The 19,273-nt window shown below is 35.9% G+C and overlaps 1 protein-coding gene across 4 annotated transcripts in view; it reads right to left on the bottom strand.

Annotated features, from left to right (window-relative positions):
• The window catches only part of VPS13B (vacuolar protein sorting 13 homolog B), a 669,566-nt gene that overhangs the window by 550,583 nt on the left and 99,710 nt on the right, over positions 1 to 19,273 (bottom strand). For all 4 annotated transcript variants that reach the window (XM_024572260.3, XM_024572257.3, XM_045181664.2 and 1 more), the window contains one exon: positions 18,034 to 18,215. In XM_024572260.3, coding sequence (XP_024428028.2) covers positions 18,034 to 18,215 — 182 coding nt within the window. The remainder of the gene's footprint in view (positions 1 to 18,033; positions 18,216 to 19,273) is intronic.

Here is a 19,273-nt window from a genome sequence, read left to right on the forward strand (position 1 = left end):
AAAAGAAGAACGACAAGGCAAAATTCCTAGAAATCATGGGAACAAACAAAAAGAATAAGAAAAAGCCCAGGTCAGGTGGCTCAGTTGGCTCAGTTGGCTGGAGCATCATCTGTGCACCAGAAGGATGCAAGTTCCATCGCCAGTCATGGCACACACCTAGGTTGTGGGTTCAGTGCTGGGTTGGGGTGGGCACTCAAGGCAGCTGATCAATGTTTCTCTCTCACATCCATCCATATCTATCCATCTATCTACCTTTCTCATAAATAGATATCTTCTCAGGTGAGAATTAAAAAGAAACCCAAAGAGAAGAAGTGTGTAGCCTGGACAAGTGGACCCTGGCCCAGGAGGCCTTCGAGAAGATGCAGAGGTGGCAAATGGAAAGGATCCTGAAGAAAGTCTCTGAAACTCACAAGCAAAGAATGCGAGACTTCTATAGACACCTGGATACACTTCCAGAGCACTGACATTTCCAAAGTCAGCTGGACGAAGTAGCCCCGGGAATGGAGTGGCACTGAAGGGAAAAGGAAGGCCAAGTTGGGGTTATGTTTGGTGGCTTTGGTATTTTCTAAAAACATTCTTTTACATACATCCTTGTGTTCTGCTGAGACAATGATGTTCAAAGCACTGTGCCCCTGCTCTGGAACTTGACTGAAGACTATACTTTTACTGAATTTTGGTTTCTCAGTAGCACACTGAGTATGAACCTTTTTTAGTTTGGTATGGAAATGACTGAGAATTTATCCAGAGAGTAAAGTCATTTCTGTGTAAGTGCCATGTAAGTGCTTTTTTACCCAAATTGTGTTCAACTCATTCTGACAGGCAGACAGCTACCTTTACCTGAATGGAACTGACTCTAGAGAAGAAGCTGCAACATACAGACCCCCATGGGGTCTTGCATGGGCTGCCCTTCCAAGCTCCCTCTTGCTTGAGGCTTATGCAGTTCCATCCAAGGTCTGGGGAAGCCACTTGCAGCTTGTGGACTGCAGACTGCCTCCTCGGCCACCTGGCCAGGGAGAATAATCGCTCAAAGCAAGGCTGGGATGGACGCCTTGCCCCTTTCTGAACTGAGCTGCAGAGCGGTGTGCAGCCTGTTCCCCAACCCCCATTCCAGGCATGTCCGGTGGCTGTTGCCATGGCAAACACTGCCAGTCAAGCACCACGTTCTCTGTATTAGAACCAGAAACCACCTGCCTCACTATCCTCACCCCTGGGCTCCCATGTTTATTCAGAGTTGGCATATACATGGAACCCGTTTGGCATTCCTGGCCTCAGGACACTTTAGGGTGAAGGCACCAGGGCAGAGCCTTAGCACAGACAAACATGGGTGCAGTCCAAGGTCCTAGTGCTTAAGAGCCAAGGTCTTTGGGCACCTGCTTGTGCCCGTCCCAAGAGGATCAGACTGCATATGCTACTGGGAGAAACAGTCTCTGCTGACATAGATCTGAAAGGAACAACAAATTCAGAGAGAATCGAAGTGTTAGGTTTGGGGCTGGCGTATGTGAACTACAGAATAAAGCAAAAACAGTTATTACATGAAAAATAAAATAAGTAAATAAAAACTGTGAGGTACACAGTAATTACTTAATATGTTAGCAATTATAATAGTAGTGGCTGTAATAGTAGTATACATGAACTAGTACATTTTAATAATCTGCCAAGTGATCCCTTATAATTGTTTTGATCATTTACTTAAAAGACAAAAAGAGTAAATAGCAAATTTTGTCAATTTTGTCCCCCAAATTAATTTCAGTACAATATAAAAAAGGTATAAGCCTTGAACCAGAAGAGTTTGGAGTGTTTGAAAAACAGAATGAAGACCAATGTGACTTAAACATAGTGAACAAGTGTCGCACATGATTTGCCCCATTAGGCATTCAAATTTTCTTGGAGATGTGAAAAAAAAAAATCTTACAATAAAGGGATTGGTTGCTGTCTACCTAAAGCCCACTCCCCTTTCTCAGTTCTAACAGCATTCCAACTTTGTTCAAGGTACAAATGTATCTACTTAAACATCTGCACCTCCCTAACTAAAATTAAAAGCAGATATTGTTAGGTAATATGAATATTCTTTTAAGAACCCTGAAGGAAAGATTTAACATCAAGCCTAAAGCTGCTAAAGGCTTACTTGGAAGGCTGACCCTTGACTAGCAATGTCTGGGAACTTGGCTTGCCTCCATTCTCCAAATGATAAGAGTGGTTTACTGTGCCTAGACTTTTGTACAAAAAAAATAAGGTTTATACTAAACACCTGATTTGCTTCTGGGAGTTCAGAATTTAGGTATGTGCTAGACAGAGGTTGTTTACATTAGCAGGCCCCAATAAAAAACAGGGCACTGAATCACTCCTGGGTTTCCCTGGGCAGAAACAGTGCACATTACTGTGTTTTTCATTGCTACAGAAAAAGAACATGCTCAAGTTTATCCCCTAATAGGAACCAGAGGTCATAAGGAAGCTCACCTATGGATTTCTCCAAGCTACTTGCTTATTTTTCCCTTATTGTCTGACATGTAGCCTTACTACCTTGTTATATAATAAATCTTAGCTAGGAGTAGAGCTATATGCTGAGTCCACTGAGTTCTTCTAGAGTATCTCCAAATACAGAGGTTTTGGGGACCCCAAATACAAGAACCCACACAGCAACTCTATTTAACAATTTTTCACCAGAAACTTAAATCACAGTATTTTCTTATTAATGATTATCTCCCATAATTTAACTATATCCTTCAAATGGCTGACTTCGCTCATTCACTAGCAAAGACAGATCTCCTAGCTCCCAACCACTATATGGTGTCAGAGGATGAAAATAAAGGGGCAATCTGAAGAATCTGTAGAATTAGTAAACTATTTACATTCTGAGTGGTCAACATAAAAAGCAGGCATATAATCACTTACCATCTTTAGACATTCTCCAAAATACATACTAGTTGATGGGATAGAACGGGGGACTTCCCTCATGGAACCTATTTTCTACTTGAAATAGGATACTCTGATATTCGAGCTTAGGTTTAAAAATTAAATTGATACACATAGGTGCAAGAGAGGAAGAAGAGCATTGCAGAAAGATGGAATAGCTTCAGTAAAGCCCTAAGACAAAAGCAAAATTCTTTTAAGAAGCTGCAAGGTTAATAAAGTACGGGGCCAGGATTGGGTCTTTATGTTACAACTAATAAGAACTCAATGAGGGGTGAGCACTGTGATCACATTTGAATTTTTCAAAGCTCCCTCTGCTACGTGGTAGACAATGGATTGGAAAAGGAAATAAATCAAGTTGCTCTGGAATAACAGAAGTAAAGATGGTGTGAAATGAATGTACGGTTAAAGTACTTAGAAAACAAATTCAACAATACTTGGTGATTGCTTTACTATGGGTACCTGATTAAACATAGGTAAAAAGTAACAATTACCATAATCAACTAATTCTGTCTATTTTCGATGAGGCAGTTTTCTTTAACAAAATGGTGGTTTAAAAATGAAAGTTAAAATGAAGATTATGTAAAGTTCAGAACTTCTATTCCTTAAGATCTGATTAAGTGAAAATCACATGAATAAATATGCTAATTTTCCATAAAATCTATAAAAAGTAAAAACTGACATGTTTTAAATAGACTACAAATGAAAAATACAATATATGTTCCAATATCCTCAGTTATGCCTGAAACCATGAAGATTACTGAACCTTTTATTACTGTGTTTATACATACACACACACATACACACACACATACATACCTATGATAAGGTTTAATTTATAAATTAGGCACAGTAAGAGATTAACAAAACTAATAACAAATTAAGCAACTATAACAATATTAGTTGTGTGAATGTGACCTTTCTCTCAAAATATCTTATTGTACAGTATTCAACCTGTCATTTAAGACAGCACTTACAGCTTATCTTTGGAATATCTGAATTGCCAGCGTCAATACTCTTGCATTTTGGGGTCATTAATAAGTAAAATAAGGATTACTGGAACACAAGTACTACAATACCTCAATAGTCAATCTGATAACCCAGACGGCTACTAAATGACTACAAGGAAGGCAGCGAGCGTATCCAGCATGAATATGCTGGACAAAGGGATGATTCATGTCCGAGGCAAGACTGAGTGGAATGGCACAAGATATCACCATGCTACTCAGGACAGTATGCAATTTAAAGCTTATGAATTGCTAATTTCTCAAAATTTCCATTCAGTATTTTCAAGACACTGCTGACCATGAGTAACTGAAATTACAGAAAGCAAAACTATGAATAAGAAAGAACTACTGTATACCAGGGGCTGGCAAAGTTCTTCTCGTAAAGGACCAGACAGTGTGTATGTTTTTGGATTTGTGAACCATGTAGTTAGTCTCTGTTACAACTACTAAGCCCTGCCAATGTAGGACAAAAGAAGCCACAGACAATATTTAAAGGAACAAGCATGTTATGTTCCAATATATTTTGTTTAAAAACAAGCAATGAGTCATATCTACAGAATGAGAAAATATGTAAAAGCTGATACCTGTCCAATAAGAAACAATGCAATAGGTATCCTAGCAGGCAAATGTAATATAATCAATAATTAGCCTTAAAAAAGAGAATAGTAAAATGGGCAGTCAGCAGGTAGATGCCCTCAAATAGGGGCTGGAAACATTTAGTGGAAAATACCACACCCACAGGCTGACATTAAGGAAAAGCCTCCAGAATCTACGGCAATCTGGAAATGGAAATTCATCTCCTTAGACTTTGATGACACAGGGAATGTGGCCCAACAAACAGACATTCAGCAACTGAAATGGAAGTTCAACACAGCAGCCTGGTCAACTCAAAAATAAGTTCAATCAGTAGAACTAAGGCACATGGTCAAAAGCAGGATAAAATGAGAAGTTGAGTAAATACTCCCGAGTCACCTGGACATGTATTCCTTGAATCATCCCCAGATTAATGATGGGATTGGACCCAGACCCTAAGGCAGGGCTGAAAAAATTCAGCAGAGATCAAGTGGTTCTACCTGTAGGGAAGAGCAGGGTGGGTGTGGAGTATCAGGCAGGCTCTGAGAGAAATGATGAATTTCTAAAAAGTAACTACTGCTTCTAAGGAAACATCTACAAAAGCAGGTCAAGTCAGACAGGGAAGAAATTATTAGCTATTTTATCGGTAAATTCTACTTCCCAAGAAAGTAAAAATGGGACTACCATATGATTCAACAATCCCACTTCTGGGTAAGTATGCAAAGAAAACAAAATCACTATGCCCAAGCGACGTCTGCACCCCCATGTTCACAGCAGCGGTACTCACAACAGCCCAGACATGGGAGCAAACCAAGTGTCCATCAACAGACGGATAAAAACACTTTAGATATATCGCATATCTCATCACATATATGTGTGTACACACACACACACCAGAACACTATTCAGCCATAACAAAAGAACCAGGAAAATCCTGCCATGTGTGACAACATGAATGAACTTTGAGCGCAATATGCTAAGTGAAATAAGTCAGATGGAGAAAGACTAATACTGTTAGATCTCACTTACATATGGAATCTGGGAAAACAACTTATAGAAAAAAAGATCAGATTTGTGGTTACCAGAGGTGGGTTATGGGAGTTGGGGGAACTGGATGAAGGTGGTCAAAAGTTATGAAATCCCAATTGCAAGATAAACAGTATTGGGGATATAATGTACAACATGATGTCTAAAGTTAACACTGCTGTATTATATATTTGAGTTGTCTAAGAGAGTAAATGCTTAAAGTTCTCATCATAAGGGTAGATCTCCTTTTTTTATATATCGACAGAAGGTAACAGATAGTAACTGAATTTACTGTGGTAATCATTCTGCAATATATGTAAGTCACTATGTGTATACCTTAAACTTATACAGTCAGTTCTATCTCAAAAAAACTTAAACAAATGGAAAATTCACTACACTAGCATATTAACAGAGAAGTCCTATACCTTAATACAATCTGAACTTTTACACATTATATGGTATCTCTAAAATTACCTTGTATATGGCAAAGTTAGTCCTTATTGCATCTGCTGACTAAACATGGTCATGGAATTCCCTCTGTAGTAATGGCTTCCCCACCTTACAATCAAGGCAACAGAATGAAAGTAAGTGTAAGAATCAGTGACCTTGTGGGAAGTGATGATGCCTGGCTGATAAGCTCCTATAACCAAGCACCACCTCCTGTCTCTTAATCACTTGGTCACCCAAGACAGTCTTCACATAACCTTTAATTTCCTAGCCCCCAAAAATCCATCCCTATAGGAAAAACAGTTGAGCATTAAATTTTGTTTTATGATTCCTTATACCATGCAAATTTATTTTTCAACTACCAGATATTAAACACAGTTTCAGAAATGCTCTATGTCTAACATGACAGCACTAAATGTGGGTGCATAATGTGTGTACACACAAACAGTGAAAACACAACTTGAGATCTGACCCAGTGAAATCCAATGGTGGCCAAGATAGAAATACATTAATAATAGCGTACAGGGCCACAGAAGTATACACCAAAAGAACACAGCTCAATAGGGTGTAAGTTTCAGCACACTGGAGACAATAGAAAAATTCTGTGACAGAAGGATTAGAAGTGAGAAGCAGAAAATTTTGTAGTATAAAATGAGTTACCCTGGTTTGGAAAATTACTCATTGGATAGAGAATGCTGACTCCCAAAACACATGTGTAGAAGTGAGGCTAAATAAAGGAAATAGGATTCGGATGGAACATTCATCTGCCCTCTTCTTTTTATTTAATTAAACATAAAACAAGCCCATTTGATTTATTACTCAGGACTGTGCTTATATTTGGAAACATTAAGCACATTCTTACTTCTTTAAACTATATTCACAGAAAAGTGAATGATTATGTATGCGGTTATTCCCGTCTTAATGATTATCACATATACTATAAATGAGCTCTCAATAACCCTACATGAATTCAAGTAAAAATTAATTTTTAAATTCATTAAACATTCATATTATGCACAATTTATATAGGGGCACTTTAAAAGTCCAAGATTCATGAAAGTAATGTCTTTTTTATTACAATTTAAATAACAAGAATATAGTTTTGCTGGTAGTTCTTAATGCAAATGTAAATCAACTCTTTATTTTTAGACAAGCATACATTCATAGTCAATGCCTCTGTCTGGAAAAAAGTTATAACACCTCAAAAATACATATTTTAGAATTTACTGGAGGTATTTTTCAGAGTCAGTAAAACAGAAGATTCATTTGAAAACAGGAGAACAGAGAAAGCATATCACTATACCTCAGTCTTTTTCCTAAATGGTTAAAGAACTAGTCAACAACTCCAAAACCCTTTTTATAGGCACACCTGGGAAGAATACCGAATCCGTAACTTTGCTCAGAGTTACACTGATGTGGTTTTAGACCAGATGTTTAAATGTTACAGTATGTACATTTTCTTCCCCTCTTCTAAGGCAGAAGTAAAGTAAGAGGAATATTTGACTTCACTCCACAAGAGACCTATTTAATAGTTTGGCGGTTATGTAAGTAAAGGTAGCTTGGCTAAGTCAATGTTGACGACATACAGAACGACATGATCCTAATGAGTTGGAAAATATTGGCTCTCATGAGAATAGACCAGATGCTACTGAGCTGAGAAAGCTACTGTATTATTGAATTTCATTTTTATGAGGTAAAATTTATTATTCAACCATTAAGGTATCCCACATGAAATCTTGCATAAAAATACTTTTACAGTTACTTTCTGGAAAGTAGATTTTTATTTAAACATTAAGACATCACTTAAATGAGAGATTCAAATGTCCATTTGATCACCTTCGGCACAGATTTTAAACTCTGTAAGTAATTTCCCTGCAAATATCAGATTAATGGAACAAGGCTATCCACAAAACAATGAACTACCTAAAGAAGGAAAAAGTGGTAGAAAATCCTTATTTTCCTGAGGGGAGAAAAATTATCAGTGAGTTTGTATTTTATCTTCTGGCAAAATAAAGAAGGGTTAGAATTTCTACAACTTGAATGCCATCAGAGACATGAACAGCAAAAATATGTAATCCAATAATTCCAATTAATAATACACATTTAGTTCAAACTTTCATGTCTCTATTTTATTCTTTATAATTTACTTAAGTGTATTATATTTGCAATTCCTTTATTACATAATTTCTAACAGAGTAGCAAACCTTCTTACTGTATTTCTGGTCTCTTTTATCAGAGAGGTAATTTGATATAACAGAAATAATAGTAACAGAAAGGTCCAAAGGGCTGGCTTCAAAACCCAGCTTAATCAGTGAATATCTGTGGGACGATATTTAAGAAAAACACTAAATTGTTCTGAGCATAAATTTTCATATGTTAACACAGGATAACTTGCCAACATCAATATTACTGTTAAGAAGTCAGTGAAATTAATACATGAGAAACATCAACCTAAAATAGGTGAGTCAAATCAGACCATGCAAGTGAGTTTTATGGTACCCAGGTTCAACATCATGCAGCTTACTAGAGTCAAAATGTTTAGTAAACAGCTGTGAAGCACGTGCAAAGAAGATAAAAGGACAGGGTTCCACACATCTATTGCCGCACTGCACTGCAACATCCATTTATAGATCTGTTGCCACAATCCCCTCTGGAATCTCCGCAGGACAGAGAATGGAGAGTTCATTGTGGGCTTCTCTGAGCTTGGTGCTGCCTCTTGTAAACGGTTAATTACAGGGACACAACGCACAGTTTCTTCTACAAGTTTAAACTAGGTCTAACAATGTCATGAATTTCATTCTTCTCTCAAGTTCATCACTCATTATTCTCTTTACGTTTTTGCCTTACTTTTTCCATTTACCTCTGCACTATATCTTTTCAGCTAAAACACTGAATCAAGGAGACAGGTTCTCAATCTCCAAGAACCTCACACACTAAAACCATTTCAATAGGTAATAACTGACATGATTCCAGTGGAATTCTATATCCAGGATAAGAACAACAAATCAACTCCACAAACAATACTATATTTTACACTCACAAGAAATCTATGAGTAGATATAAAGATATTAGCACCATTTTACAGATTAAAAAAAGTTAAAACTCAAAAAAGAGTTTCCTTTAAAAACATAACTAGTTACTGAAAAGATTTCCATACTACAAGTCAGTTTGTCCTAAATTTCAGTAATTGAAAAGTAAAAATATTCTTCTTACCTGACACATAGGAAGGTACTTACTACACAAACATCTACATTTAACATATAGATTAATAAAATTCAATGCACAAAATTCAATTTCTAAGATGATTAGCACAGGTTTATTTTAATAGCTTCACATTTTATTCTGATTTTTGCAAGAGCTGAGGAAGAAAATCATTGTAGCTTTAAAGAACATGTAATTCAATATTCATAAAATATTTTCTTGAAGCCTCTTACATAAACATATTTACAAAACAGAAGCTAAAAATTGATTCAATAAACAAAAATTATCTCATTTTGGACATATTTTAACATAGAGCTTGTTAAAGAAAACATATTTTCTTCCTAAAGGCATTTTTTAGTTTTACATTTGACATTAAATTTGATATCACATATTTGGAGCACCATTACTAATCTAACATTTAGGATGAGAAGAATGAGGCACAGATTTTTGCATATTGTATTTTATGATCCAACAAAATCCAACAACCTACTGTTACTTGATTTTATACACACAGACCAGCTCAGTTATTAAAAGAAAAAAAATAATGTTAAGTATTTTTGGTTTTTGTTTTTTATTTTTATTGTATTTTTTCCATTACTATTTGTCCCCCTTATATCTCCCCCACACAATCTCCACACTGTTGTCTGTATCCATGAGTCCTTTTTCCTTTTTGCTCAATCCCTCCACCCCCTCACCACCCCCCCAAAGAGCTGTCATCCTATCTATGAGTCTGACTCTATTTTGCTTGTTAGTTTAGTTTGTTCATTGGATCCCATATATGAGTGAGATCATATGGTATTTGTCTTTCTCTGACTGGCTAATTTGCCTTAGCATAATGTTCTCTGGGTCCATCCATGCTGTCACAAAGGGTAAATCAAGTTAATAAAATAGTGAAAATATTTAGTGCCTGTAATCAAGGAATAAAAGATGTGTCTGTGATTGGTTTTTTGTATAAGAATGCAGCATAAATAGGACACATAAAATAATTAACAAACTAATTTATCTTCTTTGGGTGATAAAATTATTAGTATTATTTCACAGCCTGATATTGGTTTCCCTTCTCTAAGAGTACTTGTGTTGTCTTATATATCAAGATTTCAGAATAAACACTTTTCACATGTAAAATTTGTCAGAAATATGTAACGCCTTACATGGACATGTATTTTGCCAGTGATCCTGTGCCATTCCCCCTGCTATTTCTTCTAAAAGGGCACAAAAATCAATTCAGGCTTACCTTGGAGATATCACAGGCTTAGGTTCCAGACCACCACAAGAAAGCAAATATTGCAATAAAGCAAGTCACACGAATTTTTGGTTTCCAAGGCATATAAAAGCCATAGTATTTTAATTGTGCAGTAGCATTATGTCTTAAAAAAGTAAACAGACCTTAATTTAAAAATACTTTATTGCTAGATATGCTAACTAACCATCACCTGAGCTTTCTGAGAACCAAACTCTTTCTGCTGGTGGAGGGTCTTACCTCCATGTTGATGGCAGCTGCCTGTGCGGGATGGTGGTTGCTGAAGGGTTGAGGTGGCTGTGGTGATTTCTTAAAATAGACGACAATGAGGTTTGCCCGATCGGTTGACTCTTCCTTCCATGAACAATTTCTCCGCAGCATGTGATGCTGTTTGACAGCATCTTATCCACAGCAGAATTTCTTTCAAAATTGGAGTAATCCACTCAAAATCAGCCACTGCCCTTTATCAACTAAGTTTATATAATATTCAAAATCCCCTTTGTCCTTTCAAGAATCTTCACAGAAACTTTACTGGAAGTAAATTCCATCTCAAGAAACCACTTTCTCTGCTCATTATTAAGAAGCAACTCCTCAGCTGTGAGAGTTCGATCGTGAGACTGCAGCAACTCAGTCCCATCTTCAGGCTCCACTTCTCACTCTAGTGCTCCTGCTCTTTGCACCATGTCTGCAGTTACTCCCTCCACTGAAGTCTTCATCCCCTCAAAGTCATCCATGAAGGTTGGAATCAACTTCATCCGCACTCCTGTTACACTTGGTATTTCAACACCGTTTCATGAACCATGAATGTTCTTAATGCCATCTAGAATTCTCTCCAAAAAGTTTTCTACTTACTTTGCCCAGATCCATCTGAGGACTCACTATCAATGGCAGCTATAGCCTTACAAAATGTACTTGTTAAATAATAAGAACTGAAGGTTGAAATTACTCCTTAACCCATAAATTGAAAAATAGATGCTCTGTTACTAGGCATGAAAACAACATTAATCTCATTGTACACCTCCTCAGCACTCTTGGGTGAGCAGGTGCACTGTCAATAAGCAGTAACATTTTAAAAGAAATCTTTTCTGAGCAGCAGGTCTCAACAGCAGGCTTAAGATATTCAGCAAACCATGTTGTAAACAGATGTGCTGTCATCCAGGCTTTGTTGTTCATTTATAGAGCACAGGCAGAGTACATTTAGCATAATTCTTAAGGGCCTCGAATTTTTAGATAGCTAAATGAGCACTGGCTTTAACATAAAGTCATTAGCAGCATTAGTCCTTAAAAAGAAAGTCTACCTTTTCTTTGAAGCGAGATACTGACTTCTCTCTAGCTATGAAAGTCCTGGATGGCGTCTTCTTACAATAGGAGGCTGTTTCATCTACATTTAAAATCTGTTTAGTGTAGCCACCTTCATTACTTATCTTAGCTAGTTGCTTTACCTTGCACTTCTCTGTTTTATGGAGACAGCCTCTTTCCTTAAACCTAATGAACCAACTTCTGATAGTTTCAAATTTTTCTTCTGAAGCTTCCTTACCTCTCTCAGCTTTCACAGAATTGAAGAGAGTTAGGGTCTTGCTCTGGATTCAGCTTTACCTGAAGGGAGTGTTGCAGCTGGTTTTATCTTGTGCAGATCACTAAAACTTTCTCCGTATCAGCAATAAGGCTGCTTTCCTTTCTTACCATTAATGTGTCGAATTTCAATTTCGTTCAAGAACTTTCTCTTTGAATTCACAACTTGGCTATCTGGAGCAAGAGGCCTAACTTTTGGCCTGCCTTGGCTTTCTACATGCCATCCTCACCAAGCCTAGTCGTATCTAGTTTTTGATTTAGAGTAAGAGACGTGTGGCTCTTCCTTTCACTTGAGCACTTACGGGCTATTGTAGGGGTTAGTAATTTACCTAATTTCCATATTGTCGTATCTTAGGGAATGGGGGAGAGGGAGAGGGACAGGGTCAGTCCAAGAGTCAGAACACACACAACACATCAACTAACTCCGCCCCCTTATACAGGTGCGGCTCAGGGATTAACCAAAAGAATTAAAATAGTAACATCAAAGATCACCATAACAGATACAATAATAGTGAAAAGGTTTGAAATACTGCAATTACAGAACTGTAACACAGAGACACAAAGTGAGCAAACTCTGTTGGAAAAATGGCACCAACAGATTTGCTGGACACAGGGTTGCCACCAGCCTTTAGTAAGTAAAAAGCAGTATCTGTGGATCACAATAAAGCGAAGTGCAATAAAATGAGGCATGTCTCTACTGCATTTTCTTGCTAAAAAGTCTTAAAATTTGAAAAGCATATCACTGATTATTATCAAACTATTTTAATTCTTTCTTTGGGAAAATACAAGGTTTTCTCCTTTTTGTTATTCAGGATTTCTCACATCCTCTCAGTTTCTGAAACTCAGATTTTAAGAAGGCAATGACACAGAATTTTAATACCTGTTCTCACCAAGGAAAAAAGTTGAGCAATAATTGCATTTACTAATAAAGTACACCTTTCATGTTTGTAAGTATAATAAACACAATACAAGTTTCTCTTACTACATTACATGTATTCTATTTTATCCTATTTTATTCTTTTCAAACTCTTAGTATTAACCAATGAGGTTGATTTCAAACCCCAGTCTGCTGTCTGCAATTAATGAAATGGAAAATAGAAATTCAATTATAAACAAATTTTTCTGAAAATGTCAAAACAAGTGTAAGTTCAAGTCAGATAATACAGTGTTGCTTTGATAGTAGTAGAGGTAGCATATATAAAAATTTATTACAAGCAGACATTTTATAGAACAGGCATGGAGAAAGCAAAGAAAAAAAAACTTATAGATGAAAAGAAATTAATCTAGAAGGTTAGCATCACTGAAATCGTTGGCCTTGGGAATCAAGTTGAGTAATAAATGTAGGTAGCTTTCTGTGATATAAAAAACTTTGAGCCCTGGCTGGTGTAGCTCAGTGGATTGAGTGCTAGCCCATGTCTCCAGTTTGTGTCTCCAGTTTGATTCCCAGTCAGGGCACATTCCTGAGTTGTAGGCCAGGTCACCAGTGGAGGACAAATGAGAGGCAACCATACACTGATGATTCTCTCCCTCTCTTCCTCCTTTCCTTCCCCGCCTCTAATAATAAATAAGTGAGTAAGTAAGTAAATGAATAAATAAATATTTTTAAAAGATTATTTTTAAAAACTTTGAAAAAATAAAAGGGCTAAAAGTAGTCATGAAGACCAAGAAGTAGGATCAACAACAAAAAAGAAACAAACCATTTCTAAAGGATAACAAGGCCCAATGTAAAGATGTACTTGAGCCTATAATTGGGGAAAAATTTAGACAGAAGGTGATCATCAGGAAAGTGAAACGACAACCCACAGAATTGCAGAAAATGTCTGTAAACCGTATGTCAGATAAGGAACTTGTATTTAGAATATATAAAGAACTTTACAACTTAAAAGGATACACAAGTCAAATAAAATGAACAAATAACTTAAGTAGGTATTTCTCCATAGAAGATATATAAACAGCCAAGAAGTAGAGGAAAAGATGCTCAACCTCATTAGCCACAAGGGAAATGCAAATGAAAACCACAATGAGATACTACTTCCTTCACACCCAGAGGGCTAGAACCAAAACACAGGTAATAAAAGTACGGCAAGGATATGGGAAAATTGGAACCCTCATACACCGCAGGTGGGGAATACATAGTGGTACAATTATTTTGGGAAACAGTCTGGCAATTCCTCAAAAAGTTAAATACAGAGTTACCATATGGCCCCACAATTCTACACCTAGATATACATCTGAAAGAAATACAAGTTTGAGCACATGTCCACATAAAAACTTGTAGATGAATGTTCGTAGGACCACTATTCATAACTCTCAAAAGTACAAATGACCCAAATATCCATCAACTGATGAATGGATGAACAAAATGTGGTATCGCCACACAATGGAATATTACTCAACAAAAAAAAGGAAATAAAGGAAATGAAATACATGCCACAAAATGAATGAACTTCAAAAACAGTACACAAAGTGAAAGAATTTGGTCACAAAGACTGTATTTTAATGTCTAGAACAGGCAAATCCATTCAGACAAAAAGCAGATTAGTGTTGCCCAGGGCTGGGGAAAGGAGAGACTTGGGGAGCGATGGCTAAAGAATGTGGACTTTATCTTGAGAGCAATGAAAATATTCTACAATTGATTGTGGTGATGGATATAGAACTTTGAATACACTACAAGCTTAATATTGTGTACCTCAAAAGGGTAAATGTATAATATGTGAATTACATTTCAATAAAGCTGTTTTAAGGGGGAAAAAGACTGGACAAAAAGAATGGGAAGGGGGAGAGAAACCTAGGTAAAATATTTATGGCATGAGGGAGAGGGAAGACCTTGGCAAAGGCATGAATGTGGAAAAGATATATAAATTTTTTGTAGACCAAAGGAACTATAAGTATAATGTTAAGTCTCAAGGAAAAGACTGGTTTTGTAAAAAACTAGTTATCAATAGAAAAGGGAAAATGTAGGAGAATATTATCAAATCAGAATTATGTTCAATAGGGACAGAGGGAAAAGCGACTAAGATGAAGAATGGGAGAAAAATGGATGCTGTGGATTAATAATGAGCAATAAGACAGTGAGAAGGAAGAAAGCAGGCAAGAGGCACAAGGTTATAATAGAAGGTGAGGAAAGAACACTGAAGAGAAGTACTTGGCTTATAGTCAACTGCAGAGTAGAAGAATAACAGTTCTTCTTCCCCACATAACCAGAATATAAGTCTGGAAGTTCCAAGAATGTACGTAGCCTGCATTATCACTTCATTAACGTAGTAAATGAGAACTAGTTGTAATCTGAAGCAAAGGATCACATGCTTAAACCAAACATATTAAACGAAGTTTAACAATGCGGAGTATTATCTATTAATCACCCACAGATACAAGATAATAAAATACTAAAAGTACACCTTAAATCGCCAATTTTCCAACTTTTTCATCTCGTGGCACACAAAAACTAATTACTAAAATTCTGCAGCATACCAAAAAATATTTTTTGCTGATCTAACCAAGAAAATAGGTATAATTTTGATTCGTTCAAACTGGATGGCTGTTATAATTATTTTATTTGACAATCTGAAGGAAAAGAGGTCAGTGACCCTGACTACATAGTAAGGTACATTTTTCAAAAATTCTTGTGGCACATCAGTATGCTGCATCACACCAGTTGAAAATCACTGCCTTAAATACATACTTTCCAAACCTTAAAAGAGAAATTTTGGAGACAAAATACTACAAGTACTCTACTAAGAATAAAATGAACAGAATAAGCCTGGTAGTTGAGGGAGACCAAAAAAGATATAAGATAACTGAGCACTTGGAAATATGGCTTTTTAAAATTATTATAGCTGATCCTTTTAACTCACCTATTATAAATTTTATAGCTGCTTTATTTCATAAAAATAAACTTGGCAGAGGTAAAAACATTCTAACATCATTCTATTTTCCTTAATTCCCCTAATCTGCAAAAAATCAGTTCCACTAATTTTAGGTTTCTCAATGACAGACCATGAGGTTATGAATCACAGAATCTGTTCTTACTTGTCAGATCTGTTTTTAATAGGGGTGACTACATTCTGTTAGGATAGAATATTTCCAAATTAAGAAATTTTAAATAAAATGTTTTTTTATAGCACAGCCCATCTGATAAATTCAGAAAAGGAAATAGGGAATTACTTGGGTTAGAAAAAAGGAAAATTATAAAAGTAATTAACATTACCACTTACTTTCTAATATAATCTTTTGGGCTAATAGACCAGTGGGCATTTATACAAATATAAAACCATTTGTATAAATGGTTTTGTAAACCATTTATACAATAACAAAATGTATAAATAAAAACATTAATATTGTGGGACAATAAACCAAAAACTACTCTGAAGAGAACATCACAGGAAACAAATTTGACAAAAAAAAAAGAATTAGATAATGTCACAGTGATAAATACTGCTGCCAATAAGGCCATAAGGCCTCACTGTAGGCCTTATGGGTAAGGATCTAAAAGAAAAGATTTTATATCATTAATAACTCCACATAAAGTAATGGCCGTATCAACAGCAATAACATGACATCTTAGTCCATCTGGACTGCTACAACAAAATGCCACAATGGGTAGCCAATAACCGAGAGTAATGTATTCCTCACACCTCTGGGGGCTGTAAGTCCGTGACCAGGGTACCAGCATGGCCAGGTCCCGGTGAGACCCTCTTCCAGGCTGAGACTGCTGACTGCTACCCACGTCTTCACATGGTGGAAGGGGCAAAGAAGCTTTCTCTGGCCTCTTTATATAAGGACATTAATTTCATTCACAAGGACTTCACCCTCATAATCCAATCACCTCCCAAAGGTCCCACTTTCTAATGCCATTACACTGGGCATTAAAATTTCAACAGATGTATCTGAGGGAAACAAACATTCAGACCATAGCACATAATCTAGTCTACTTAAATATTCATTACTTCAAAAAGATTTTTTGAACCATATTAAGTTCTGCTAACATAACATTTACCTCTATAAAGTGCACAATTAAGTGGAACTGAGCATATTCACAAGCATAAAAACAACACCACTACCTAACTTCAGAACATTTTCATTACCCCCAAAGAAACCCATGCTCATTAGCCATCCTTCCCATTCCTCCTTCTCCCCACACTCTGGCAACCATTAATCTACATTCTGCCTCCATGGATCTGCCTGTTCTAAGCATTTCATATAAATGGAATCATAATATACGACTTTTTGCACATTGTTTTTGAGAATCTCCACATTGTAGCAAGTATCAGTACTTTATTCCTTTTTATGTCTGAATAATACTTTATTGTACATTCATCAGTTAATAGACATTTGTGTTGTTTCCACCTTGTAACTATTAAGAACAATGCTATGTGATCTCTTTTACATGTGGAATCTAAAAAAGTCAAACACATAGAAGAGCAGTTACCAGAACCAAGGCAGTGGGGTGAAATGATGGATGCTGTTCAAAGGGTACAAAGTTGCATTTATGTAGGATGAGTAAGTTCTAGAAAGCTAATGTACAGCATGGTGACTACAGTTAGTAATACTGTAGTATATAATTTCCTCTTCGCTAAGAGTAAATTTTGGTGCTCTTACCACAGGAAAAAAAATGGTAACTATGTGAGGAGACTCAATTACCTTGACTGTAGTAATTACCTCACTATGCATATCAGAACATCATGTTGCACAAAAAAAAGATAATTTGCTTACCAACTCTTAAAACTTTATGATCAGGTATTTTATTCTACTTTACCAGGATAATCAGATAGATTATATTTATACATGATTTGGCTATCATTTCAAACATATACATTGGCCCCCTTAAAATTTACCTATGTAAGGCCAAAGAATCAACTATATAAGAAGTTGGTAAAAAATAATCTCTTGCAAATATAAAATATATGCAGAAATTAGTGGCAGGTAATACAACTAAATAGCTAAATACACTACACAACTTAAGTTGAGCAATGTTATACATATGGATTTAAATGATTAACTATTAGTCACCACTAATAAGAATTTTCCATATACTTTTCAAAAAGATCGTGCTCCTACCTGTAGTTTGGAAAACTTCATTCATCAAAGCTTCATTCACTACTGAAGAGCTGACATATCCAATATGAGACCAACTTTGATATATTGCTTGCAGCAGAAGTGTCTGTGCTCTTGTAGCTTGAACTGTAAGATTTGGAAGTTCAAATACACCTTCAGTTATAGCAATCTGAGATCTTTTGGTCCTGCATAAGAAAGTAGAAAGAAAAAAAAAAAAATTTAAGCTTTTTAATGTTGATTTGAAATGTCAACAACCTAAAAAATCTCATATATTTTAAAATTATTCACCGTGAATTATGCTCATTGATACATATGGAATATTATTTAATTAAACATTTTCACTAGAATTTATGGCTTGCATTTATTTCAAACCTTTTAGCAAACCTCAAATTATATACATTGTGTAAAACATTGTAAATTGCTTATCAATAAACTCTTTTATTTTTTAATTACAAAAAAAGAAAAGCATAACATATAGTAAATAGCATTTATAAACAACATTAAAAAAAAGAAGTTGGCGGGAAAAAAATAGGTATATATTAGAAATGTCTTTTAAAAGAATATCGGCCCTGGCTGGTGTAGCTCAGTGGACTAAGCACTGGCCTGCAAGCTGAAAGGTCACCGATTCCATTCATGGTCAGGGCACATTCCTGGGTTCCGGGACAGGTTGCTGGTTGGGGGCGTGCAAGAGACAACCAGTCAGTGTTTCTCACACACATCAATGTTTCTCTCCCTCTCTTTCTCCCTCCCTCCCCTCTCTCTAAAAATAAATAAATAAAATCCTTTAAAAATAAGACTTATCAAAGAGAGACACAACACTACTACTTTTAAGTTTCACTATTTCAGAATATCTTACACTAATAAAAAACGAAAATACAAACTAGAATAATTCATACACATATATTCTTCTCATGCAATTATACTTTTCAATCAAGCTAATCATCAGAAAGAGCAATGAAAATAATACTACTTAATGCTTCAAGAGAATTTACTAGTAGATATGCATTGTTCTAAATGTCTTATATCGCGTAACTCATTGAATCCAGCTCAAATACTCTTGGAGAGAGGTATTATCATTATCTTCACTTTTAAGATAAGACACAAAGAATTAAATTAAGTTATCAAACATCACATAAATACCATATTTTGCTGTGTATAATGTGGACGTTTTTGCAAAAATTTTTGAGGGAAAAATGAGGATGTACATTATATATGGATAGTACTAACTCCGTATCTATATAAA

The sequence above is a fragment of the Desmodus rotundus genome, chromosome 8, assembly GCF_022682495.2.
Source record: "Desmodus rotundus isolate HL8 chromosome 8, HLdesRot8A.1, whole genome shotgun sequence".
NCBI classification, from domain to species: domain Eukaryota; kingdom Metazoa; phylum Chordata; class Mammalia; order Chiroptera; family Phyllostomidae; genus Desmodus; species Desmodus rotundus.